The 24,607-nt window shown below is 49.2% G+C and overlaps 4 protein-coding genes across 4 annotated transcripts in view; 1 reads left to right on the top strand and 3 right to left on the bottom strand.

Moving 5' to 3' along the window:
- CNOT6L (CCR4-NOT transcription complex subunit 6 like) overlaps positions 1-14,923 on the top strand; it is a 30,344-nt gene extending 15,421 nt beyond the window's left edge. The window contains exons 2-12 of the mRNA XM_084286310.1: positions 3,339-3,460; positions 3,931-4,117; positions 4,666-4,751; positions 5,199-5,288; positions 6,241-6,309; positions 6,942-7,099; positions 8,100-8,254; positions 9,342-9,493; positions 10,849-11,073; positions 11,725-11,927; positions 12,288-14,923. Coding sequence (XP_084142436.1) covers positions 3,349-3,460; positions 3,931-4,117; positions 4,666-4,751; positions 5,199-5,288; positions 6,241-6,309; positions 6,942-7,099; positions 8,100-8,254; positions 9,342-9,493; positions 10,849-11,073; positions 11,725-11,927; positions 12,288-12,500 — 1,650 coding nt within the window. The 5' untranslated portion in view covers positions 3,339-3,348 and the 3' untranslated portion in view covers positions 12,501-14,923. The remainder of the gene's footprint in view (positions 1-3,338; positions 3,461-3,930; positions 4,118-4,665; positions 4,752-5,198; positions 5,289-6,240; positions 6,310-6,941; positions 7,100-8,099; positions 8,255-9,341; positions 9,494-10,848; positions 11,074-11,724; positions 11,928-12,287) is intronic.
- Positions 14,924-18,817: 3,894 nt separating this feature from the next.
- On the bottom strand, positions 18,818-19,872 carry LOC311208991 (C-X-C motif chemokine 2-like; the record flags this gene model as incomplete). The annotated part of the gene is made up of 3 exons (XM_084286041.1): positions 18,818-18,971; positions 19,183-19,318; positions 19,809-19,872. 3 exons carry the CDS (start codon positions 19,870-19,872, stop codon positions 18,818-18,820), a joined length of 354 nt encoding a protein of 117 aa, XP_084142167.1.
- A 519-nt stretch (positions 19,873-20,391) lies between these two features.
- Positions 20,392-21,205, bottom strand: LOC311208990 (alveolar macrophage chemotactic factor-like; the record flags this gene model as incomplete). Its single annotated transcript, XM_084286040.1, has 4 exons — positions 20,392-20,416; positions 20,511-20,594; positions 20,753-20,882; positions 21,142-21,205. 4 exons carry the CDS (start codon positions 21,203-21,205, stop codon positions 20,392-20,394), a joined length of 303 nt encoding a protein of 100 aa, XP_084142166.1.
- A 1,591-nt stretch (positions 21,206-22,796) lies between these two features.
- On the bottom strand, positions 22,797-23,858 carry LOC311208989 (growth-regulated alpha protein-like; the record flags this gene model as incomplete). The annotated part of the gene is made up of 3 exons (XM_084286039.1): positions 22,797-22,884; positions 23,435-23,564; positions 23,765-23,858. The coding sequence occupies 3 exons, from the start codon at positions 23,856-23,858 to the stop codon at positions 22,797-22,799; spliced, it is 312 nt and encodes a 103-aa protein (XP_084142165.1).
- Between the last annotated feature and the right edge of the window lie 749 nt (positions 23,859-24,607).

Here is a 24,607-nt window from a genome sequence, read left to right as displayed (position 1 = left end):
CGGAGGGGGAGAGGGAACTGTAGGAGCTGGGAACTCAGGCAGAATTCGGGTTTGCTTCAAAAAAATACACGCAGTGGCTTTTGAGTCTTGCTTAATGTCGCTGTTACGCCGAAGAAACAAGTATATGTGATTTGGGTTTGTTTTCCCTTTTTCTGTAACTCTGTAGATCACATTGATCTTTGACTCACAACTATTTCAAAATAACCCTACGGTGACTAACATCTGAAAAATGCGCGTGCCGTTCCACTCGCCGTCTCGCTGGAGGGCCCCTGATTGCCACAAATTGCTTTAAATTGGCGGAGCCCTCCTCATAAGAGGCGATATTTCACCAGAACGTAATTGGGTTCCCTCCCAGGGAGGAAGCAGCCATCCTGAAGCTTTGCGAAGGTGTCACCCTGTCAGCGGGTGACACGGCGGCGGGCAGGGCTGCCTGAGCGCGGGGTGACTCAGGCCGCAGCCACCTCGGCACGAAGGCCGTCATCAGCGGGCCCTGCGATGTTTTTCGGCCTTCTGCCGGGCGGAGAGGAGCTGTGGGGAGCTGGCGGCCTGAGCCCCGCTCTGGTTCGCAGCGGGGGCAGGCCCGTGCCGCTCGCAGGCCTGGAGTCGCCGTGCGTGTGGCAGCACGGCCCCCGGGCTGGGCCGGGCCATAGCTGGGAGCCATCTGCGCCTGGCTCGCGATGAAACAGCGAGCAGGAGTACAAATGGTTTCCCACTTGCCTTTTTTAACTGGAAGTGCGCCCCGAGAAGCCGTAGGAAGCGGCCGCGGCCAAGCCTTTCGCCGGCAGTACGCAGCAGGAGGGGGGGGGGGAGTGCTCGGCCCGCAGAAACTGAACTTTCAGTCTGTCTGGGTCTGATACGCCGGTAACGTTACGCTGACGAAACGAGCAGAAAAGCCGTGTGAGCACAGCCCGTCTCACCCAGCACTGACCCGAGCGCTTTTGGGAAGCAAAGTTTGTGCTGCTGCAGCTGTCCTGGGCCCAGATGTGGTGGCAGCACAGATTGGTTTCAGATACGGCAGATTAAAAAGCAAAATTAAGACCCGTCCTGGTTCGGTTAAAATGCTTGATGATTACGACTTAAAGATCCAAAAAGCTCTCTCCTACCATAAGCCCTTAATCCTCTGTGGGCATTCTGCTTGGTTTTTACCACATAGCCTTTCAGTTTCCCCCATATAATCTGCAGTGTGCCTTACGGAGGAAATAAACACTGCCAGGTAATGAAACCTCATTTTCTATTAAGAGATCACTGCAGGCAATCCCATGGCAGTGACGTGACGGTGACACAACAGGTACATGCTACACAGCTGGCTGCTTTTTGGCACGGACAAGCACTAGGACATGATTTGGGGGCATCTCCTGTCAGATCTGTACCGAGCAGCACCGAGATCACGCAGGCAGTTAGGCTGGGACAGGAGGTAGGGTGGCAGTGAGATGTGCGTCCTCGCAGGTGTTGGGACTGGAGCCGTGCCCGCCAGGTTGCTGGGACCTGCAGGGATTCACAGCCCAGCTCTGGTCGGCTCCAGGGGTCTAGCAAAATCCAGGAAGAGCTGTGTCGAGACATGCTGGAACGTGGATTTGCTTTGTACATGTCTAAGGGCAAGGATGCCCAGGAGGAGATGTGAAATAGGGCTGCTGTGACCCTCAGCAGGGGCCGTGAGGGTCTCCTTATGAGGCCAGGGGCTGCTGCTCCCTGCTCCTGCACATGCACACATTTAACAGTGAGAATAAGTGCAGCAAAACACCAGAAGCAGAGAACTAGCAGCTCTGAAGCGTAGCCCGTACCTGGGGCTGTGTTGGGCAGTACCGTTCCTGGTGTTGGGACCTGAGCTTTTCGGGTCTAATCCCATGTCCTTAACTAATCTGTCTCATTCATCTCCCAGAACTGGATCGCTGCGGCTGAGCAGCGTGAGCGCAGAATCCTCTTAGGCCGTAGCTTTCCTTGCCATCTGACTGCACCTGCAAATAGCAGGGCGCTATAATTAGCGCCACGGCTTGCCTCTGCCCCCTGCTTGAAGCCGGCGGTCGTAATTCAGCATGAATGGGATTCCCTCGTGTGCTCGTCGGGGGGTGAAGACGCAGACCCGTAACCGAGAGCGATCACAAAGGACAGCCCTGGTACCTTGTCTCGCTGCACCGTGCCATGGGGACGCATGAGCTTTGCGCAGCTGGGCTGGCTGAAAAAAGCTGAGCGAGCTTCCTCAAATTCTTCATAGGTTTCTGTCTTGTCAGTTGAGCAAACGGCACCAATTAGAGTTATTTTAGGAGCTTCACAGCTATTGGAGCCCCTTGGAAAAGAGACATATGTATGAGGAAAAAAATGCATCCTGGAGACCAGCTGCTTTGGATTTGTGTAAAATCAAGGTCTGTGTATTTTGTGTGTCTGAAGAACAGGGCAGGGTTGACAGGACCAGTGACCAGAAAATTCAGCTGATCTCGTGCTTTTAAATCAAACAACTCCTCTCCCCCCCACGTGCTTCTTAGCCCAGTGGCCTGGCGAGGAATGGAAGGAAACCTCCCTCCGCGTCGTCGTCTGCAAAGCGCATGGTTTTTGGGTGGGATGCCAGAGCTCTCTTCTGACAAGAATCTGGAGAATGATGAGATCATTTGCGTTTGTGTGAAGCCCCATATGTGGTAGAACCACAAAAGTGAATTTTACCTGGACTTCCTTTGTGGCTCCTTGGCCATTAGGAGTCAATACGTCTCGGCTGATACTGGGCTCGAAAAACCACAAAGCACGAAAGCTAGACTGCTAATGGAAAAAAAAAAAAAAAAAAAAAGAGCCAATTCCCCTTTAAATTGCAATTTCCAGTTTTGTATAAGTGGAGTGCAAAAGGCAGACTTTGCCTGTTGAAAATAATTGCTGTAAAAAAAAAAAAGGAAGACTCTTCCCTTCAGTTGTTTCCTTTGAAAACTACAGGAGGGAGCAATCTGTAAGCTTCTTCTCAGTGAATGAGCAAAATGCTGCTGTCCTGTCTACTTGCACAGCAAGTAACCTAATGGTGATGGAGGTTATGCCTCGGTCTGGGCTATCAATGAGGAAATCCAGAAATTTTGTGTTGGAACAGTACAAGGGAACATTGCAGAAGACCGCAGAAAAACAAACTTTAGGGGGAAAAATGCCTTTTTCTGTTGCAGGCCTGTATTTCTGCAAAGGTCTGAGCACCTGCTTAGCTCCACGGGCTGTGAGCAGCCGGGCTGATGTCAGTGTAATATTTCTTGTCCATAAACTCCAGGGTGTGTGGTTCTGCAGGCTGGCACTGGGGATGTGATCTCCCGGTGGGGTGGAAATGAAGAAATGTTGTTAAGCGGCAGATGGTAATGGCTGTGATGTTCTTTCAGACTAACAGGGATGCCAAAGGAAAAATATGATCCTCCCGATCCTCGCAGGATTTACACCATCATGTCAGCAGAAGAGGTAGCCAATGGGAAGAAGTCTCACTGGGCCGAATTAGAGATCTCGGGTGAGTCGATTTGCCTTCAAATTTTGGTTCGGCAGAGATGTTGGACGGAATTGCACCATCTGCTTTCAGGGAGGGGATCCTGCTAGTGAAAACAGTTTTTGTGTGGTGGGGGGAGCATTAATTAACTTACCAGATCACCTTCCAGCTTTGCTGACTCACTTGCAGCCCAGTTGATGTAAAACACCAACTGAGAACGGACATGAGTTGTTGGATAGCGCTTCTCCTTCCCTAGAACCATCCCTCTGTCTCTGTCCTCTTAACTGGGAGGGTTAGGGAACTGTTCAAGAGATAACACACAAAAAAAGATAACACACAATTATCTTCTGCAGGCCTCACTGATGCTGGGTTTTCATCCTGGGACCCCCACCCAGCTCTCCCAGGGGGCATTCTGACGTTCCCCATGGTTTGTGTCTAATGGTTTGAGAGGGTAAAGCTGCCTGAGGATGTGGTTTGTCACTTTTCTTTTTTAGGTAGAGTGCGGAGCTTAAGTACGTCGCTTTGGTCGCTGACGCACTTGACTGCTCTACACCTCAATGACAACAATCTGACTCGCATTCCACCTGATATTGCCAAGCTTCATAATCTGGTTTACCTGGATCTGTCATCCAACAAACTCAGAAGTTTACCAGCAGAACTAGGAAACATGGTATCTCTCAGGTGAGAGGAAGTATGCTGGTTACATTTTCAAGAAAAGTCTATATTCTGGGATTGGAATTGGTTTTGTTTTGTTTTGTTTTTAACTTTGATTCATTCTTCTTTGACTTAAAACCATTCTTAGATTTAAGATAATTCTGAAAAATTCAAGATTGATATAAAGGTTCAGTTCTAGCAATTACTTTTGGTTATATTCTTTTTTTTTTTTTTTTCTTCTAATCTCTACAGATACATGGCCATAAGCTGTGTAGTCTTCTGCTTTAAAACATTCTCACTTTGAGACTTTGTGATTGCCTGCTGTTTATATTTCCCTGATATGATTTTGTTGGATGGTTTGTTGTTGTTGCTTTGGCTTTAGTTTTGTTTTGGTTTGGTTTTTCCTAATGAGTATATTTCAGTTGTGCTTTGAAATGGGAAGATTGGCATATCTTTCCGTAATACAAAAAATTCAGCGTGAAAAGTGCCATCTTTGAAGATGAGCAGCACAGAGTGCTGTAAGAGCTTTCTTCTGAAGTGATAACTCATCAAAAGTGTTTTTGCATTTGCTGCAGGGAATTGCTTTTAAATAACAATCTGTTACGGGTTTTGCCTTATGAACTTGGACGGCTCTTCCAGCTACAAACCCTAGGTTTGAAAGGTGAGTGAGTTCTTTACGGTTAAGTATTCCGTGGAGTACTCTGGGATTAATGAGGCAGTTGGGCTCAAAAGCTTTGTGTGTTACCCCTACGTTTTCTTACAGTTCCAGATATTGAGCTTAGAGCAGCAATGACTAGCTAGTTTGGAAAACAGTCCTTATTTTTAATGCTATTAAGCTTCATTATGAACCTATTTCTAATCTATAAATAGGTAAATAAACCCCGTAATTTACTCCATTTATTGATTGAGGTGAGCCGAAGGAAGAAAGTCTGCATGTGTTAGCTGTTCCTAAAGCATCTGTTACTGTGGTGTTCTAGAGTTACGAGTTAAGCAATCTAAATACCTTCTGGGTCAATTTGTCTGTTCTCATTATGGGAGATTTTCTTTTATTGGAAAGCCTCAAGAAAGTCAGGCAGCTAATCACTGGGTTGTTTTCTGTTGTTGGCAGGCAATCCTTTATCACAAGATATTCTCAGCCTCTACCAAGATCCAGACGGAACTCGAAAGCTACTGAACTACATGCTTGACAATCTAGCAGGTGACAGACCTACAAATCTTGATTGACAGAAGAGGTTTAAAAGCAAGCATGGCTGACAGTATTTGCCACTAAAACAAGAAAGTGAACCACTGCGGGGGAACATTTTTCTAACTACTTTTATGTTTCTGCCAAGTGGTTCCACTCATAGGCACACACTTGCACACAGGGAGGGAAGTTCACATATTTCATCCAAGCTTCGCCCGTGTTACCCAGACGGTTATTCCCAAAATAACCCTTTAGTTTCCAACAAGGCCTAAAGCCTTCCTCGATAAAGCCACTGTGATACTTCCCACTAGAAATTATAATCCAAATGCAAGCAGGATGTCAGATTTAGATCTAGAAATACCACTGTGATTAAGAATATCAAGGACCTGCCTCATGGTTCTGTAACTGAGCTTTCCGTTTTGCCATAGAAACTGTGGTAAAACAAAACAAACCTCCGCCTCCACACTAAGTTTCCACAGATGGTCTCAGGGTCAGCTCACAGCTAACTTGACTGTGTTGTAAAGTGGCCAGGGTTTGACACGGCCCTTCTCTTGTGCCACCTCGGAGCAATCCCTAGCTGCGTAAGTGGAGAGCATGCGTTGCAGGACTGACGGATGTGGGGTGAGGATAGGATGTCTGAACCGCTGCAAGATGTATCCGTTATTCCTCAGCAATTTATTCAAGGTGCAGGACTCTTTCAGTGGTTCTAGCTTTGCAAGAAAGAGACAAAAATAGTGAATCTTAGAACTGACAGGCTTGTTCTTAGCTGTAATTAACCGTTTCTGGCATTTAAATACTTTTTGTGCATCCTTGCCTCCCGTGGAGCTTAAAAAGGCTTGGGGAGTTGGGGTTGCAAATACAGTATGGAACATTATTGTTCAGTCATCAGTTTGATTTAGAAATTGTAACTTACAATGATAAACCCCACATTAATCACTGTTATGTTTTTTTTTTCTTGCTTTTTTAGTTCATCCAGAGCAGCTGCCTCCAAGGCCATGGATTACTTTAAAAGAACGAGACCAAATTCTGCCCTCAGGTAAAACTGGTTCTTTTCCCTGCATTCAAACAATGATGTGCTGAAGGACTGTTCTTGGGCTTTATTCACAGAGAATTCTTCTGGCTTACATGGCTCAGATTGAAAACAGCAATTTGTGTTAAACTTGTATTAAATAATAAATAAATAAATATAAATTATTTATTTTTATTTATTAATAAATATATTAAATAAAAATAAAATAAAATAATTAATAAATAAATTTGTATTAAATAATTAGCACATGGCTGTGGCGTAAATAAAATTTTTGTAACTCAGATGGAATGCTGGTCAGTTCTTCTCTCTGTTAGACTTTTTCATAACCATTCCAGCCACTAATGCCCAAGGAAAAGAGCTCCTTTTTTAAAGCCTTTTCACAGAAATAATAAGAACTGAAATAACTGCATACAATTCCCTATCGATACATAAACTGTGAGTGAGACTTCGAGAAGTCCTATGTGCAAGAGAACACCCTGGTACCGAGTGGTACTGAAGTTAGTTTAATGCCCTCTATTGTTGATTTTGGTGAAGTGCAAGAGGCAGCAAGTGCAAGAACCAGTATTTTGACTTGAACACATTCATCATTTGCTATCTTCAGAGCTTGGTAACATTTTCCTGTCTTTGTTTCCTTCTAGCTTCATTCACAGTTATGTGCTACAATGTGTTGTGTGATAAGTACGCCACTCGGCAGCTCTATGGCTACTGCCCGTCTTGGGCGCTGAACTGGGAGTATAGAAAAAAGGGAATCATGGAAGAAATCGTCAACTGTGATGCAGATATCATTAGTCTTCAGGTAACTGGAACATTATTTTTCATCAGAAGCAGAAAATACTAACTTCCACCATTAGAATGAAATGCTCCCTTAAAAAAAATTCTCCAGCTCACTATTAAATTCCAGGGCCTACCAATACAAGCTGTGTGCACAGCTCCTTGTTCACATATTGTCTCGTGGTTTCTGAAACAAGATAAAGTGAGTGAGATAAACTTACCAAAATTAGTATGTAATGTGCACTGCAAGATACAGGGTTTTCCCCCTCAGCTACATGTCCTCAGCACTCTCCCTCTGGGTGTCTGAGATTTCCTACAAAAGGGGAGACTGCAGAATACTATATCCCCAGATGCCACTGTTCCTGCGTGGTAAAGAAGTTGAAGTCTCAAAAATAATCTCACTGGAAAACGAGGGCATTGGCCTGTCAAAGTTAAATATTGATTGTCATTGGTACACGTATACTGTCATGCTATTAGAAATCTATCACCAGTGTTTAGAACAGCTGAGCACTTCTGCCTTTAGACTGGTATTTTGTTTTCTAAGCAAGCTCTGGTAAGTAAATATTCCACACAAGAAGAGAATAGCTATCTTGGTCTGAAACCTCAAGAGAATCCGCTCAGAGATCAAATGCTATTACAAAGAAAATAGATGGTTAGACTACAGTGAGAGACCCTTCTGTGTCAGAGTTCTCAAGGTTAAATATTAACTGCTGCTGGATATCTATCGACCTCTAAGAAGTTTTAACCTAGGACAGTATCTGCATTCATATGTCAAAAGCAGCAGGTGGAATTTCTCGCTATTCAAAATTCACCCATCACTTTCCCTTTTGAGGGCATTCCAGGTTATCCAGGAATGCAAATCTGTTTCCATCAGGCCATTAATCTAGGAAGTGACATGATTTGTGCAAACAGAAGCTTTTGACTTCGGTAAGAGCTTCTGATTGCAAGCCAAGACAAGCACTAGTTGTCACATAGGAAGAGTTTACTCGACTTTGTTAGCCTAAAGTATTTGTGTTCAATTCCAGGAAGTGGAAACAGAGCAATACTTCACCCTTTTTCTGCCAGCATTGAAAGAACGAGGATATGACGGATTCTTTTCTCCAAAGTCACGTGCCAAAATCATGTCTGAGCAGGAGAAAAAGCATGTGGATGGCTGTGCAATATTCTTCAAAACTGAGAAGTAAGGAGCAGAAGCACTTTTTCTTACATACATTTTAAAAAGTTTGATTTTGGTCTGAAAGTGTCCCTCTTTCAGGGTGCACAGTAACCAAATTACTGTGCTAAAACACAAAAAAATAAAGTTCACTATAAGGAATGATCCTCCCTCCCCTTGCTGCCCTGATTATGTGCAACAGAGTCTTTCCCTTTCTTTCAGACTAAAGATATCTCTTAAGAAGATATCTCAAAGATATCTGAAGAAACATGAAAGTTGAAGGAGGGCTAGTATGAGTAAAAACAAACATGCTTCATGTGTGCATTTTTTGGCTGATCTAATAAATAGCTCACCTTCTTTACAAACCTTTGCCGTGCTTGACAAGTTTCAGCTCTCTAAGATTAATCTTAAAGTCTTTAAAGCTGTGCTGGCTTAATCTTCAGGTATTAAAAGGTGTACTGCTGCCACAGGATAACAGAACACTCTTGGCTTTAACGTGGGTGTATTACTGAATATCTTTTCCAAAAAGTTCTGCTACACTAAAAGCATCAAACCATTGGGAAGGCAGGAGAAGTGCTGGCATTCACGCTTCTCATTTGTGTGAACTGCACAAACTGAAGCAAGGCATTTTGGGGCATCCTATGGCTGTAAAGGAAAGAAAAAAAAAGTCACAAAACTAATGGTGGTAGCTAGGGGTTAGAAGGAAGCTGTTTTTAATAATGCATTTGCCCAAAGTAAAAGAGAAGCCTTTAGTTACCGTCTCATCTTGATTTTTTTGCCTAGAACAGTTGTGGGGAGGTGCAGTAACCTGTCAGCATTGCTCTGAGTAGTCCTCTCAGAGTGCTCTGCTGAAGCAGATAAAACACTTCCTAAACCCCAGAAATCTATTCCAGGAGAGTCTATATCTTGTTAGGCAGAAAGCTCTGCCCTGACTGGTAGACTGCTTCCTAGAACTGTTTTTGCTTTATGAAGTGAGAGGCCAAAAGAAACGTGCCTCACCCTGTCCTTCGGACTCTGTCCCTGGATGTTGCAGACTGGCGGTCAGGCAGGAACCACGCCTTTCATGCAGCTCGATGCCACACGTGTTCATGTGTGATCCTGCTTGTTTCACCAGGTTTACGCTGGTGCAGAAGCACACCGTGGAGTTCAACCAGGTGGCGATGGCCAACTCGGAAGGTTCGGAAGCGATGTTAAACAGAGTGATGACGAAGGACAACATCGGAGTTGCTGTGGTGTTAGAGGTGCATAAGGAATTATTTGGAGCAAGTGAGTATGACCGTGGCTATCTCACGGACTGACTGCTCAGTTCCCCTTGAAGGTACCACATTCCTTTGGCAACACGTCCCCACGTGATAGCACTGCTGTTGGTGGTGGTAGCCGAGTACTTGCAAATAAGCCAGCACTGCTCACTTTGCTAAACTGAGGAGTGGAAGCCCATCGGTGGCTGAGGCAGGACACAGGTGACGTGATTTCCAGTTCTAGCTGCACTTTCATCCAGATGCCCAGCGTTCGGCTTTCTCCTGTGAGGCTTTTGTCCTTGTTTAGTTAGACTGCTAAATTTTACTTGATGAATTAAGCTTTTCCAAGGTCACTGTGTCTGCATGCATATGCTCTTACCAGTAGCTGTTGGTAATATTCAACTTCTATTTTCAAGTCTCTTTTTTTTTCCCATGATTGAATCCTTCTGTCCTCCCCCAGTGATTACATGACAGTGCTGATGTATTGATGTGGAAGAATGAGATTATCAGGTGTCTTTTGATGCCACTTGATTGACTGACTGTCACGCTTTCATTATGTTTGATCAGACGCAGTAGACAATTTCAAGATACTTAAAATTGCCACCCTGCTCTGTCTGCGTGTCTGGATTTTTGATCACTGCTTTCTAATGCGTATTCTTCAAAGGAGCAGGGTGTCCGGATTGCAGGCCAGGGAGAAATTGTGTGCAACTTCATGCCCCACCAAATACTGCTTCTCAGATATATAGTAAAAGCAGCTGTAGTGTTTTCCAGCAGCTAGGTTCATACTGCATTTATTTAAGCAGATGCCTTTTTTTCCCCAAGGGAGTAATTAATAAGCTAAACTAATCTATTGATAATAATAATCTTAGCTGTGGCAACTAAGAGTCAGGAAATTCGCTTGTGCCTTAACCATTGAAGAGTGGTGCGTAGTTTATAAGAGTTTATAAGAGTTTATAAGTCAAGTGATGGCCACCTTCACCTTTGAGTTCATTATGTCCTTTAGTGACAGGGCATTGGAGAAGATTCTTGAGAAAATCTGTCCTTGAGATGTGGAAAGGAAGAGAAAGGGAGAGCATTCAGAAGATGTTAAGAAAAGCAGTTGACCAGTAGAGAAGGAATGCAACTGCAATTGTATCAGCTTATGCTGATTATTTCGTTCTTATGTTGGTGAGATTTAGTGAAGTGGTATCACGTATGAGCTGCTGATTTTGAAAGGAGACACAGGTTAAGTAGTGCCTTTTTCTCAGCAGTGCAAGTATATCCATTTTCTGGTGTGTGTCCCTTCAAGTCCTTAGTAGCTAGACCCTGATCATAACGAGGGATAAATCTGCTGTGTTCACACAACCAGCCCTTTCACTGAAAAAAATGTATTTATCTATCTAGGTATAAAATCTCTTCATGTGGACAAACAGCTGCTTATTGTGGCCAATGCCCACATGCACTGGGACCCTGAATACTCGGATGTGAAACTCATTCAGACTATGATGTTTGTCTCAGAACTGAAAAATATCCTTGAGAAAGCCTCAAGCAGGCCTGGTAGCCCAACAGCAGATCCCAATTCTATCCCACTGGTGCTGTGTGCAGATCTTAACTCATTGCCTGATTCAGGTAAGACTGATTGTGTCTTAATTTTTCACGTACCTTTTTAGAGTCCTTTTTTCCTCTGTGGGTGATTAAGTAGCTCGTACTTCCCTGGGTATCTGTTCTGGAAAGCTTTCTTAGAAGCAGCGGTCCTCCAAAATTTGAATGAAGAAAATGCAAGTCCTCCAGCTGAGCAGATTGCTTTTTATGATCAGTCGTGCTCTCTAGAAAAGTTGGTCATGCCTCAAAAGATACATAGACAAGCACAAATAGATCTTAAATAAATGGTTAAATAAATACCTGGACAGGAGGTTCATGACATAACACGAAAACTTCCTAAGGAGATTCACTTGCTTTAGTAATTGTGATTTTTGATACCATTTTATCAGGCATATGTAAAAAAGCTGCCTCTCTAACACCCCTTGTGTCACATACATACAGCAGTATGCACACTGTGGGTTTACTGTCATCCTCAAGAAATTGTGTCAGGACTGCTGGAGAGCTCCTGTTCCTTGGCTGCCTCTCAAAAAGGGGTAAACGTATCAGGCATTGGGCATCAATCATTTTTCCTGATTCTGTGAGGTCTCTTATCAATGGTCTGGTTTTTAACTCTGAGGACAAAATTCCTCAGATCTTGTATTTTAAAGCAACTGCCTGAACCCTTTCCTTTGCAAACAGGTGTAGTGGAATACTTAAGCAATGGCATAGTAGCTGACAACCACAAGGACTTCAAGGAGTTGCGTTACAACGAGTGTCTCATGAACTTCAGCGGCAATGGGAAAAACGGGGCTTCTGAAGGAAGAATTACACATGGCTTCCAACTCAAGAGCGCCTATGAAAACAACTTGATGCCTTACACCAATTACACTTTTGATTTCAAAGTAAGCAGCGATTTTTCTGAAATGGCAGGCATTGACCTGGTCTCCCCAGGATGCTGTCTTAACTTTCTGACCGTTTCTCTCTGTTCCTGTAAGTGCTTCTTCACTGGCTCCTACACTTGCTGGACGCTTTCCTACCACACAAAAGTCCTTGATTTCTTGGCGTTTTTAAGCTTCTGCCCTGGCTCTGGCCAGTGACTTAACGAAAACGGATGCAGTGCTTTGAGCGCGAAGTGGCGTGCGCTTTGATTTCCCTGATTCCAGGGCCGTGCGTCTTCCCGTGACTCGCAGCGAGCAGCCAGTCGAGTTGAGGTTGCCAGAACCGAGGCCTGTTCTCACTGTCATGTTTCTCTTTCTCCCTAGGGTGTGATTGACTACATTTTCTATTCCAACACTCACATGAACGTGCTTGGTGTCCTGGGGCCTTTGGACCCTCAGTGGCTGGTTGAGAACAACATCACTGGGTGTCCACACCCTCACATCCCTTCAGACCACTTCTCACTGTTAACACAACTCGAACTCCATCCTCCGCTCCTGCCTCTTGTCAACGGTGTGCACTTGCCGAACAGGAGGTAGTGGAGCCCTGCCCCTTTGAGGGCAAGGACCTGTTGTTATGGACCTGTACAGTTGTAAATCAAAGTATATAGGAGTGAAGTATGGCCAACCTTAAGCTGCTTCTTCAAGCTCCTTTCCTTATGTGTTTGATATGAGATTTTGCACATTTTGGTGCATATTGGTATCATTTGGCACTAGGGCTGGAACCAAAGTATTATTCCCTTTCCAGGTTTTTAATTTAATTCTGTTTTTTAAACTGGCAAGCTTTTTCTTTTCAGTAGGAAGCTGCACTTATAAATGGACAAATGAGATTAAAAAGTTACATATTAATGTATTTAAACATAAAGCTTTTTTTTTTTTTTTTTTTCCCAGAATGGGGCAAAATGCTCCAACCTTTTAGGAGAAAGAAAAACAAAAACAGAAGTGACTGGTTTGCAGGAAGAATATTAGAAAATCTGTTTGTTTGAACCCAAAATGGAGACTGAGCTCCGCATCCAAAATAAAATTTGCACATTAGCAAAGCACTTAGTACCCGACTCTAAGTCATTAGCAGTGTGGCCCTGCCCATTATTTAACTAATAGTAGAAAACCAAAGATGGCTTAATACCCGTGATAAAACTTGAGGTCTAAATTCTCATGACATAAGTCTGCTTACCACAGAAATTCCGATGATCATACGTCTCACAAAGATTGAGTTTGAGCATTTGATGCCACGGTAGATCGCCTGCTCGGCAGACGTGACGGTAGCTTCTGTTTTTTGGAGCTCCGAAGAACTTGGTCCCTTCTGGGCAAGATATTCAGGAATCCAAACGGCCTCTGTGAAACAGAGCTGCCCCTCTGCTTCGGCAGGCCAGGACGACCCGCTGCTCAGCAGCATGGCTTGGGAGCAGGGTTTGGGGGTGGGAAGGAATTGCACTTAAAGCAAGCAGTTACAAGCAGCTGAGAACAAAGAAGTTCCAATTCCCTTCTAGGTTCCTTTTGCTGAAGTTCAGTTGCAAAGATGAGGAACTTTGGATGAGCTGGTTGAGCTTAGGGTACAGGAAAAAGCCACTGGAAATGATCTTACTTCCGTCTCCGAAGTGCACGTGAGGCAGCTATCGGGACGCTTTTGTCACTGGGGGAGAGAGCAGTAGCCACAATCATTCCTTGGATTATTTTTCCTGACCCTAGTTGCCAAATAGCCATCATATGTTTTTAATAATCTTTCTTTTCTGTCGTCGGTCAGGGTTGAATTCAAAAGCTGCTGGTTCATTCCCAACTGTTAATGCTCTTTAGATGTGTTGGAAATCCTTTTTTTTTTTTTTCTTCCTTTTTTATGCTCTAGGTGGCCAGTTCAAAACCTTGTGCCTCGAGAGGCATTAAACCTAATGCAATTTTCTGCAAGAATTGGTTGGCTGCTTAATGTTAAAAAAAAAAAATGGCACAGTAATAGAAAAAGGTTGTGTCTGTGTTTTTAAGTTTTTCTTTATTCTGCTTTTTTGCTGCTATAAGATTTTCTTGAACTTATATTTTAAACTTTTCATGCACTTTACTGTTTCTAGTCTCAAAATGTGATATTTTTAATAAATGAAAAAATTTTCCATTACGTGAATGAAATTTTTAAACAGATTGATAGCCTATATTTATGTCTCATTCGTATACTTAAAGAAGTCAAATTGAAATTGTTAAATCAGTTTTAAATGCTAAGGAGCCATCTTCTGTCTTGCAAAACTGATAAGTCAGGCTGTTCCTCTACTCTTTAAATATGCATTTCCTTTGTCGTTTTATACATAGGAAATTATCAATAGCAAAAAACAATTGGACCTAGAGTAGAAAATATTCCCTGACTTCTGCTGGGGGGCCGGGGAGGGGGATGGTGTGGGACAAATACAAAAAATCAGTTCAACGAAATGACAACTCCCTCTTTAAAAAAAAAAAAAAAAAAAGTGCCTAAAAATGGAGGCGTCATCTATTGCCTAACATAAATTGGAAGCTATCATAGCTGGGTAAAATTAATGTACATAAATTGCTTTGTGCAGCACCAAAAAAAAGCCCTTTTGAAAGACGGATTTTCCTCTAGGTGCAGGTATCTCTTTTTTAATATACCTCAGCGCTCGACACCTAGCCATGCAGATAAATCGAGAACGTGACTGAGAGTATAGTACTGGAAAGTAGAATAGCATGAAAAACTTAATTTTGTGGACATTACCTTTCTGTAATCAGCTACTGTATCTTTTTTGGACGGGGGGTTCTCTGCTCTGGAGGTATGCACTAACAACCCATTCTCCTCCTTTCGTACACGCATGTGAACTAGCAACGTGAGCAATATTTCCTACCATACTTCACTCCCAATATTTTTTGAGATGTTTGTATAAAATGGAATTTAAAGTTCACCTATGATTGTATATGAACTGCAGAGGAGCCCGTTTATTAATAAAAACAAAAACCAACAACAATCTTTTGTAATACCAGGGTGGGAGAGGGGGGGATGAGGACACCACCGAGCGGTGAGCATTGTAAGCTGCGCAGGGTCTGCTTGCCTTGGGTTTGTAACTGACTGAAGTGTTCTGTTGCAGGAAGGTGTTCAATTGGATTTTCTCTGCTTCAAAATGCACCTTGCAAAGCCCATTACGCTGTGCAATTTTTAAGAAGTTCTCTTCCCAGACGTTGCAAAAAACCTCTGGATTTTAAAAAAATCTGTTTAAAATAACCAACCATCTGTTTAAAGCTCCGTTCATGTTTCAGTTGATGCGCCTGGGGGCATGCTTGTGTGCCGTTCACACGTCTGGCTCCCTCCCTGTTCCTCTGCTGGATTTTCCTCTTCCCTGCAGAAGGAGCAGTAAGGGGGTCGTGCTTTTTCCTCTAGCTGAGCAGATTTTCTGCTCCCAGACGAGAGGGAACACAGAGCCCTCGGCACGCCTCGTGTAGGGCCGTAAGCTGTTCCGAAACACATCCTCCACATGGTGATGCTCCTTTTCTTTTGACCCAGAAGGATGCTGACAGCGTCCTGCAGGGTATTTTCTAAGGGGGAGGGAGGGAAGTCATACACGAACCCAAATATCCCCAACTATAAACAGTTTTTCTTCATCGCTGCCCCTTGGTTCTCATCCTTGAACAGATTGCATTGCCCTCACAACCAAAAGCCTGGAAAAAAAAAGCTCGAAGCCTTTTACTGCTCCTCGCTGTCTTGGTTTGGTTTCAAAACTACTGTGCCTGGTGTCAACTTCTAAGCAACAGCACTGCCTAAAGCAAGCAGAGAAAAAAAAATCCAACACCGTTCTACAGGCAACTTTTTAAAATTCAATATGGTAAATCTGTTAGCTATGGGGTTTTGTGTGTACATATATATATATAAAAAGAGAATTTTGTACAATGTAGCTGAATATTTTTGTTTCCTTATTTTGGTGTAAGGAGTGCGAACGTTTGCGTACCACTCGCTGAAGTCAGGTATGGCACAATGGGTTCTGAGACCAGCTTTTCTTCCCATTTGCCTCGTTAAAAGCTTTTTTCTGTCATTTTCTGGCATTCACTGAGAAAATACGTCATTTTGTCAGCAAGCTGTCTCTGTGTGTTCGAAGCCACTCCTGTTTAGTCTGCAGAAGCCTTCAGAAAAGCTCTTGTTAATCTCAGCTCCTTGCTATCCTGTTTTATGGACTATAAAGCCAAAATCTTTGAACCCTTACCTTTTCAGAAGCTCTTAGCACCTACCGCAGGTCTCCCACCTTACCAGCTTTGCTGCCAGGACTCCTAACTCCATGCTTCCGTGCTTGAACTGGAGGCCAGGCTTACAAAGGTGCTGAGCAGCTGCAGCTCCCAAACCCTGACCCTGGTGCATCAGCTTGGCTTTTGGAGGCCAGCCAGGCTGGGAAAACACCATCAAGGTTCCCAGCTGGAGGGTTCCTCGTAGTGAGCAGCAGCTGAGAGCCCTTAGCACTGAAGACAAGATTTAATCCCAGCAAGGCAGGGGCAGCTTTCATTTTTCACAAGGTGTTTTAAGCTTCTAGCATCCAAGCCTTCCTTTGGTGTGAAATTCGGCATAGCGGGGTTGATGGAAAGGTTTTTTTTCATCCTATCCAAGCCAAATCACTTGCCTGCACTAGAAGTAGCCCAACAGTGCAATGCCCACCAAGCACGTCCCCATCTGGCACTTCCCTCAGCCTCCTGAGACAATACCAGGGTGTTAGGGTGCAAAATGCCATCCCTCCCTCCCTCCCTCATCATTTTACACCAGAGTTTATTACACTTTCGCAATGGATCTGTATGTTTTTTTTTTCCCTAATAACTAAAGAATCCCTTTCCTCGCTGCCAGTGAAGCAGGTGGTGTTGCCCGTGGGTGGATTTGAGGGGTTCCTGAGGCTGTGCAAGCTCCGGAGCCTGCCTGTGCCCTGGCGTGCCCAGCAGCAGGAGGTTGCTGCACTGAAGCCAGGCTGTTGGAAGAGCAGTGGGACAATCCCCTACACAGCCTAGCCGGCTCAATAAGCTCAAAAACAATGTATAGAGGAGATGATAAAGCTGCAGACACAGCTGTGAGTGGTGCGGGACCTTCTCCTGTGACCACTGGGTTTGCTTTTCTCCTGGGAGATGAGCGCAGGGACGTTCAAACCGCAGGGCTGACGAGGTAGGCACAGGTACTGCACACACAGCAAAGGGGCAAAACCAGCAGCTTCAAAGAGCTCTCAGCAGGAGAGAAGTGGGTGTGTGGAGGCAGCAGTTCGCTGCTTCGGCTGTGTGAGGACGAAGGGTTCCAGGAGCAGCTCCTGGGAGCGCAGCTGAAGGTAACCAGCAGGGTGGCGAAATGCTCGTGCACGGCGGTGCGGGGTTTTTAACACAGCACTGCTGGCAACGCACGCCAAGTGATGTGGCTCTTTCTCTCTGCCCTCCCCTGCAGTAGCACGGTGTATTTGGCCTGCACGAGCTCTCCCCGTTTTAGCGGCGAGGTTCGGAGTGATTCTGGTCCGTGCTCTCATCCTCTTTGTTCAACAGTTCCTAAAACTGAGGCGTTTTTCCAAGTTTGCATTTGTCTGTATTATGTCTTTGTTCCAAAGCAAAAATAATTAAAAAAAAAAAAAAAAAATCCTGGTGGCTGTCTTTACAAGTGACGTTACATGGCTTTGTTTCCAGTTTTTAATTACCGCATCGTGTGTTACCGCGTGAGCTGCTTCTGCCCTCAGCCCCTACCCTCCGGGGCCTGAGCTGCCCCCCTGCAGCTCTTGGTTCGGGAGGGTGCCTTTGCTCAGCCTCCTGTCTTTCTTTCTCATTTTTTTCCCCTTTTGTCTGCGACACAACATCCTCTCCCCCCGCACGTGGGACTGCCCGCAGATGGAGAAGCAGGAAGGGGCAGTGCCACTCCGGGGCGCGCTGAAGTTTTAAGGGGCTTTACGGGGCGCTTTGTGGAAACAGCAGCCCGGCCTGAAATCAGGAGCACGCAGGAGAGGGTCTCTCCCCCTCTCTCTTTCCCTCCTCGCAGTAATTTGTGTTTTCCATCCTTGTGCACTATGTAAAAGCCAGCTCCACTGGTACAAAAAGATCTATTTTGGCACTCTCTCAGAAAAACCCTTTTCTGCAGGATGTGCCATGCCCCCTGAGCCCTGTACCCCACTGCTCAGGGAGGAGCTCACAGGGCAGGAGAACAGACGGAGGTCCCAGGAGCCGGGGGGACAGCAGGGACATGGCAGGGCCAGGGCTGGGCCTGGGGGGGACTCGCTCTGCGCAGGGACCAGCCAGAGAGAAGGAGACACCCGAGCCAAGCAGCCCTGCCTGCTTTAACCTTACGACAGCCTGGAGAAGGGACTCAAAGCCCCAGACTGTCCCTTTTTTTCTCCACCCCTCCTTTTTTATTTTTTATTTGTACCATTGGAAACCGGGTACCGCTCACATGCGATGTATAGGGCTGAATATCTGCTTGTTTCCTCGCACCTGTGCATTTTTGCTTCCATCTGTAGGCAATAAATGGCCCTTTTGCAACCCCTCTGGTCTCCTGCTGCAGTTCCTGGGAGGCACGGGGCGGGAGGGAGCCCATCGGGACCGGCAGCAGGCTTTGCACCTCAGCCACCACCCCGGGGTGGTAATTTTTGTGATGTCCTGGTGATTTTTGTGCAAATCCACACAGACAGAGCTGCCACAAGGAGGGAGAGCGCGTTCATGCATTTATTGAGTGGCCCCCGGGGCGGGCTGGCAGCACGCAGGGGAGCAGCGGGGGCACTGGAACAAGGTGGGAAGCAGCAGGGGCGCGGGGCGCTGACACCACTGCTGTCCCCATGGGTGGATAAATAACCACGGCTGGTTATTGCTCATCTATTTCTCATCGTAGCGGGGCAGGGGCAGAGGCAGGGGGTGCTGGGGAAGGCGTCCGGGCCCTGTCAGGGGGCCAGCGGCCGCCTCTCCGCATCCCTCCGCGACCGCGCCGCCGCCTCCTTCCTGCTGCCATTCCTCTGCGTCAGCTTGTGGATGAGCAGCTGGATCCAGGGCGCCTCGGGGGCCACGCACACCTTCCTGCTCCTCGTCAGGGACAGGCTGCAAGGCGACCGGACCCGCTCAGCCCCCCGCCAGGAGCCTCTTCCCCTAAAGATTTCCCAACCGCGCCGCCACCTGCAGGGAAAACCCCTCCAGCCCCCCGGCGGGGTCGCAGGGCAGCTGGGACGGGGTTTGTCCGAGCACAGCCCGGGTACCGAGAGGGGCAGCTTTGGGGTTTTTGCACCGCCCGGGCCCTGGGCTCGGCACTTACATGATCTCCTTCCTCCTGCAGTGGATGCCCGGCGGCGTAACGTCGATGGCGAGGATCAGCCCCAAGCTGATGACCTGGGCGGTCGATTTGACGCACTTGCACCTCTTGTTGGTCAGCAGGCTCTCCAGCGACAGCCCTGCGCCGCAGCAGCCCACGTCCCAGGCTCAGTCCCCAGCTGGGGGGGGACAAACTGGGACACCCCCCCCCTGCTGTCCCCAGTCCCCGTCCCGTCCCCCCGCGGTGCCATTTAGCGGGGCTCACAGCAGAGAAGGGCAAAAGCAGGCGGCGTGGGAAGGCGCAAGGCTGAAGCAAGGCTCATCCCTCCCCAGAGAGCTTCCATCTCTCTTTCCACGCATCTAGCAGGGTTTAGCTTCAACTCGGCTGATGTTTTCAGAACTAAACCTGCTCCCTGCCCACCCGCCGAGCGCTCAGCCTTCCAGGGCCTTGAAGAGAAGCAGCTTAACCCCACCATGCGAATCCCACCCCGGGCACGCCCTCGGTTCAGCCGGCGGGTCAGGAAGATGAAATTTTGAGTTCAGTGATTGCCAGAAGGTGAAGGAAGAATCCGAAAGCTTGGAGAAGCCCCACACATCCAACAGCACCGCCCGGGCCCCACACTCACTCACCGTCCCCCGGCACCAGGCTGCTCAGGAGCAGGGCCAGGGCCAGCGCCACCGGCAGCAGCCGCATCCTCGCCGCCCGCCCCGAGCCGCGGGCAGGACGCTTTATAGCCAGGCCCGGTGGGGATTTTGCGGGTAGGGAAACGCAGGGGGAAAAGGATCTGCCCCGCGCCCCCGGCGTCGACTTCCCTGCCATCGCTTCCCCCTTCGGCACGTGGCCCGAGGCGCCTCCCTGCCCCGCAGCGCCACCGAGAAATGCAGAACCCAGCACGGCCGCGGCCCGCAGCCCGGCTCAACAAACACCCAGCGAAGCTGCAGGGACGCCAGGGACGGTAACGGGGGTGGTAAATCCAACCTTTATTGGATGCTTGTGCTGGAGGGGACATCGCGCTTCTTGCTGGTGTCGAGGGGCGGCGGGGAACGGCACCGTGGGGTGGGGGCAAGGGAAGCACGTGTGGGCATTTGCAGGGGTTTAGGTGCATGAAACGGGGGAAAACAGCCTCGGGGCATCACACGGCAGCGCCTCCGGGCTGGGGGCTGCCCGGATTTGGGCAGGACCCATCTGTGTGTCCCGGCGGCGGCAGCTTCCTCAGGGAGGAGCAGCTTTCTTCCTCCTGCCGACAGCAGAAGGGGAAAACGTGTGAAGAGCGCACCCCGGGAGGGCTCCCAGAGCTCCCGGGGACCCCCATCCGCGCCGGGGCTGCTTACAGCTTCGGGAGGTCCTGCAGGAGTTTCTTCACCCAGGGGGCGTTGGGATCCACGCAGACCCTCTCGAGGGATTTTAGCTTAATCCTAGAAAACACATGGGGTTTCGGCACCGCCACCGCCAGCCCCCCAGGGGGAGGCTCAGGGAACTGAGCCCCCTCCCGGCGCTTCCCGTGGCCAGGGGAGGTGTGGGAGGGCAGGAGCTGCCGGAGGGGAGCAGCACCTCGCCCCCCGCAGCCACTTACACCACCTCCAGGCGCCGGCAGCTGCTCCCCACCGGCCGGACCTCGACGCTCTCGTACTTGGAGGGGTGGATGAAGGTGGCCGTGGTCTTGGCGCAGCGGCAGCTCAGGTTGCCGTTGGCTTCCAGGAGGGCTGGATGGGCACAGGGCTCATACACCGCCCCAAAACGCACCCCCGGCCGCTTCCCCCATCCCATTCCTCTCCAAAACCCCTTCCGGGAAACGCGGCTCCCCCCCGCCCCAACCCTCCCAGGGCCGGCACCTCTTTGCCAAAAAGCCTCAAAAACATTTCAGCCCCTGGAAAAGGAGCACAACGCCCCTCCAAAAACCTTCCCCCGCCTCCCGGCAGCCCCGCAGACGGAAGGGGGGCACGGGGAGCCCCCCGGCCTCACCTGCACCCCCAGGGCGGTGGGTCGCCAGCAGCACCCCCAGCAGCAGGGCCGCCCACGCTGCCATGCCGGCCCCATCCCCGGCCCCGCCGGCACCCCCCTATTTGAGCCGGAAAATAGGAGAAGTGCGGCGGCGCAGGCGGGAGGCCCCGGGGTCGGGTGGTTTTCGCCCGCCGCCCTTCCCCGCTGAGGGTGCTCGCCGAGGTCGCGGCGCTGCTGGGGGGTGTGGGGTTCCCGAAACCGGCGCTGTTTTCCCTTTCCTGAGAAGCTGGGTCTGGTGCAAACGTTCGTCGTTTCCCCCCTCGCTTGTTCTTAGTTCACACAGCCACGCCAAGCTGGAGTTCCCTGGGGTGTTTTAACCTTCTGCACAGGCACTATTGGTGTGCCAGCTGTAGCACTTAAAAAATATTCCCCACTGACTTTGGGACAGTCAGAATTGGCAGGAGGCGAGCTAACGAAGCACCTCAGAATGGCAGCAGGGCCATGAGATCCGTGCCCCACAAGCTGATTTTCCCCCCACCAGGCACATCCTGGCCTGAGCTCTGGGAACACTCGTTTTGGCTCTTCCCCCCCAGCACCCATCCCAGCTGACGCTGCTGCCCGGCACAAGCCTCTGTGTGTCTCCATCCTGGTGCCAAAGGGGTTTTCACCCCCTGACCTGCAGTGGAAGTGCTCCACCTGCAGCCTGCCAGCCACGGATCCGTCAGAGAGCACCCCGGGTGCAGAACGAAAGCAAGCTCGGGTCTAAGTTCCAACAGCTTTTACCAAAGCCCCACGGAGCATCTCCAAAACTAGGCTCAGGGCAAGACCCAGGGGAAATACAACAGAAGAAAAACCCAGATTTTATTTGACTCGAGAGACAAGACGCACGCTCTGTCGGTGAGTGCTCTCAAAGTTGCTCCGAGAGAGGTGGGAACAGCCCCCGAACAGCACAGACTTCAAAGTGCAGGGGCAGGGGACCCAACGCGGGGTTCCCTCTCAGCACTCGCCCACCTGTGAGCGCAGGGAGCAGCCCGGCTGCCACAGGGCCGGACACGGGGCTCGGGCTTTCGGGAAAGGGGGAAGCAGGGGCAGAGCGAGGAGCCGCCAGGTTTCCACGCCTGTGCATCATCTGGCAGGCTGCCTCGGGGCTCTGAGCATCAACTTCCTCAGCAGGAAACTTATTTTTTCTTCCTGCAGAAAGCAGAAGGAGGAGAAATGTGTGAAGGCAGAAGAAAACGGGTCCTAGGGGAGGAAGCTCCGGCCCGAGCTGGAGGAGGTCACCGCCGTTTCCCCCGGGGCTGGTGTCCCCAGCAGGAACAGCCACCTCCTGCCACCCCCCTGCTCTGCCTCGGACCTGGCACACTGCAGGAGGAAATTTTCCCAGCCCAGCACTGAAGCACCATTGCACTCTCACAACAGCTCCTGCCGCAATTTTTTTCCCCAAAAAACATTCTTTCCCCCACCCCGAGATGGTTTTGGAGGCACAGCACTGCACACAAACTGCAGTGAGCACAGCCTAGGGATGGCAGCACCGCGAGGCTCACCCCGCTGGGTGACCCCATGGGATGGGGTCCCTCAGCCCCACAGAGAGCCCCAGCAGCCCCCCGGGAGCCCTCGTTCCTCCCAGCTCTTCCCAGGACTGCAGGCACGAGCCAAAGGGGCTTCAGCAAAGCAACTTACGTGCTCACAATGCGCTTCAGTAGTTTCTTTACCCAAGGGGCCTCGGGGTTCACGCACACTTTTGATGAGGTTCTTAATTTAATGCTGAAACACAAGGAGTGTCTATGAGCGTTATGCTCCCTCCAGAGGCAGGGATCTGAACAGCCGGAGCTGATCTGCAAGAAGCAGCTTCCATTCACAGCTCTCGGACCTGGTGTAGGTCAGCGGAGGAAAAGCCTTGCTGTGGCTCACCCCACAACCCACAAGCACACCCCACCTGCTCAGCACCAGTGCTAGGAAATCACGCTTTCCCCTGCTTGGAAAGGCTCATTTAAAGCTTCAGCACCTCATTTCTGGGAGGTAATTCTGCAGAAGCTGAAGCGGTGGGAAGGTGAGCAGTGCTCCCTGCAGCTGCTCGTGTCCCAGGGACCTCTGGCACACTGGCTGTGATACATTTCCCTCGCCAGAGGTGACCCGAAGTTTTCCAGCCCTGAAGCACTGGGAGTTTTGGAAGGATTTAGCTTTCAGAAAGGAAGCTGAGAAGCACAGTGGTTGCAGAAGACGGCGCTCAGTGCTGGCCCTGCATCTCTGCGCGAGCAGAGGAGAAAGCAGCTTTCTGCCCCCACGGCTACGGCAAGCAGCTCGCAGCACTTACATGATCTCTGTACGCCTGCAGGTGCTTCCCACGGGTCTTATTTCAATGCTTTCGTATCTCTTTGGGCTGATGTAGTCTGAAGTTGTCTTTACGCACCTACAGCTCAGGTTCCCGTTCACTTCCAGGATGGCTGAGAAAGAGAGAAGGGAGCAGCTTACAGAGACAAAGCGTTACGGAGAGAGGCTGCATCTCTGGAGCTCCCGGAGAGCCTGGGGTCTCCTGTGGTGCAGGACGAGGATTTGGCACCTTTCCCTGCTAAAAGCAGCGAGGACTGAGGCGGGCTGACCGCTCCCAGCTGCGGGTATCTCTGCGAGGACGCCAGAAGCTCACCTGCATGGGCCGAGTGGGACATCATCACCATCACCAGCAGCAGCAGCCCCAGGAGCAGGGTGGCTCCGGTTCCCCGCCGGGCTGACGGGTGCATCGTGGCAGTGTGAGGAGCCGGCGGCACAAACCCCTCTATTTATCGGCGGGGGGCATGCTCCGATACGCGGCGGCCGGGGCCGGGGCCGTCACACGCGGCAGGCAGAGCGTGAAGGAGAGGTGAGATCATTTCTCGGAGGCTCACCGCAGGCAGGCCAGGAGCCAAATTTGCAATGTTATCGATAAAAGGCAGCTTCGGGGGTGGAAGGCCCGCTTGGTTTCCCCACGTAATCTCCACCTCCCGCCCCCCGACCCTTTCTCCTTAGCTGGGGCTGTACAAACGACATCAGCATTCGTTCCCTTCAGCATTTACTCAACCACGAAAGGAGCCCAAAATACAGTCAGAGCCCCAGCCCCGTGTAAGCAGGGTTTTTTGTTTTGTTTTGAGGCGGCCAGATATTTACATATTTCTTTCTGAGGGCTATAATCCCCCACGCTAATGTTTGCGCTCTCTTACATCAGCAAAAAAAAAAAAGCTCAGCGCCGTACAGTGGAAAAAGAACAAAGAGCTTGGCAGCTCGTTTCCACCCAGCCCTTCGCTGTGCCAGCAAAAGCACCTAGGAAATGCAAGAGATGACTGGCACAGCGGCACCAGCAGAAGGGAAACCGTTCCTACCCCTCTGCATGCCTCAATTGGTGCTGAGGTGAGCATTTATCGGCAGCTTTTCTCACACCAGCGGCCTGGGAGCAAAGCACAAGAGGGAGCCAGGCAACGGCAGCTGGAACAGCAGCGGGGCACTCGAAACGGGG

The sequence above is a fragment of the Netta rufina genome (assembly GCF_964035555.1).
Source record: "Netta rufina genome assembly, chromosome: 4".
Taxonomy (NCBI): domain Eukaryota; kingdom Metazoa; phylum Chordata; class Aves; order Anseriformes; family Anatidae; genus Netta; species Netta rufina.
The sequence above is the reverse complement of the archived record's forward strand: the minus strand, read 5'-3'. Positions and strand labels throughout refer to the sequence as shown.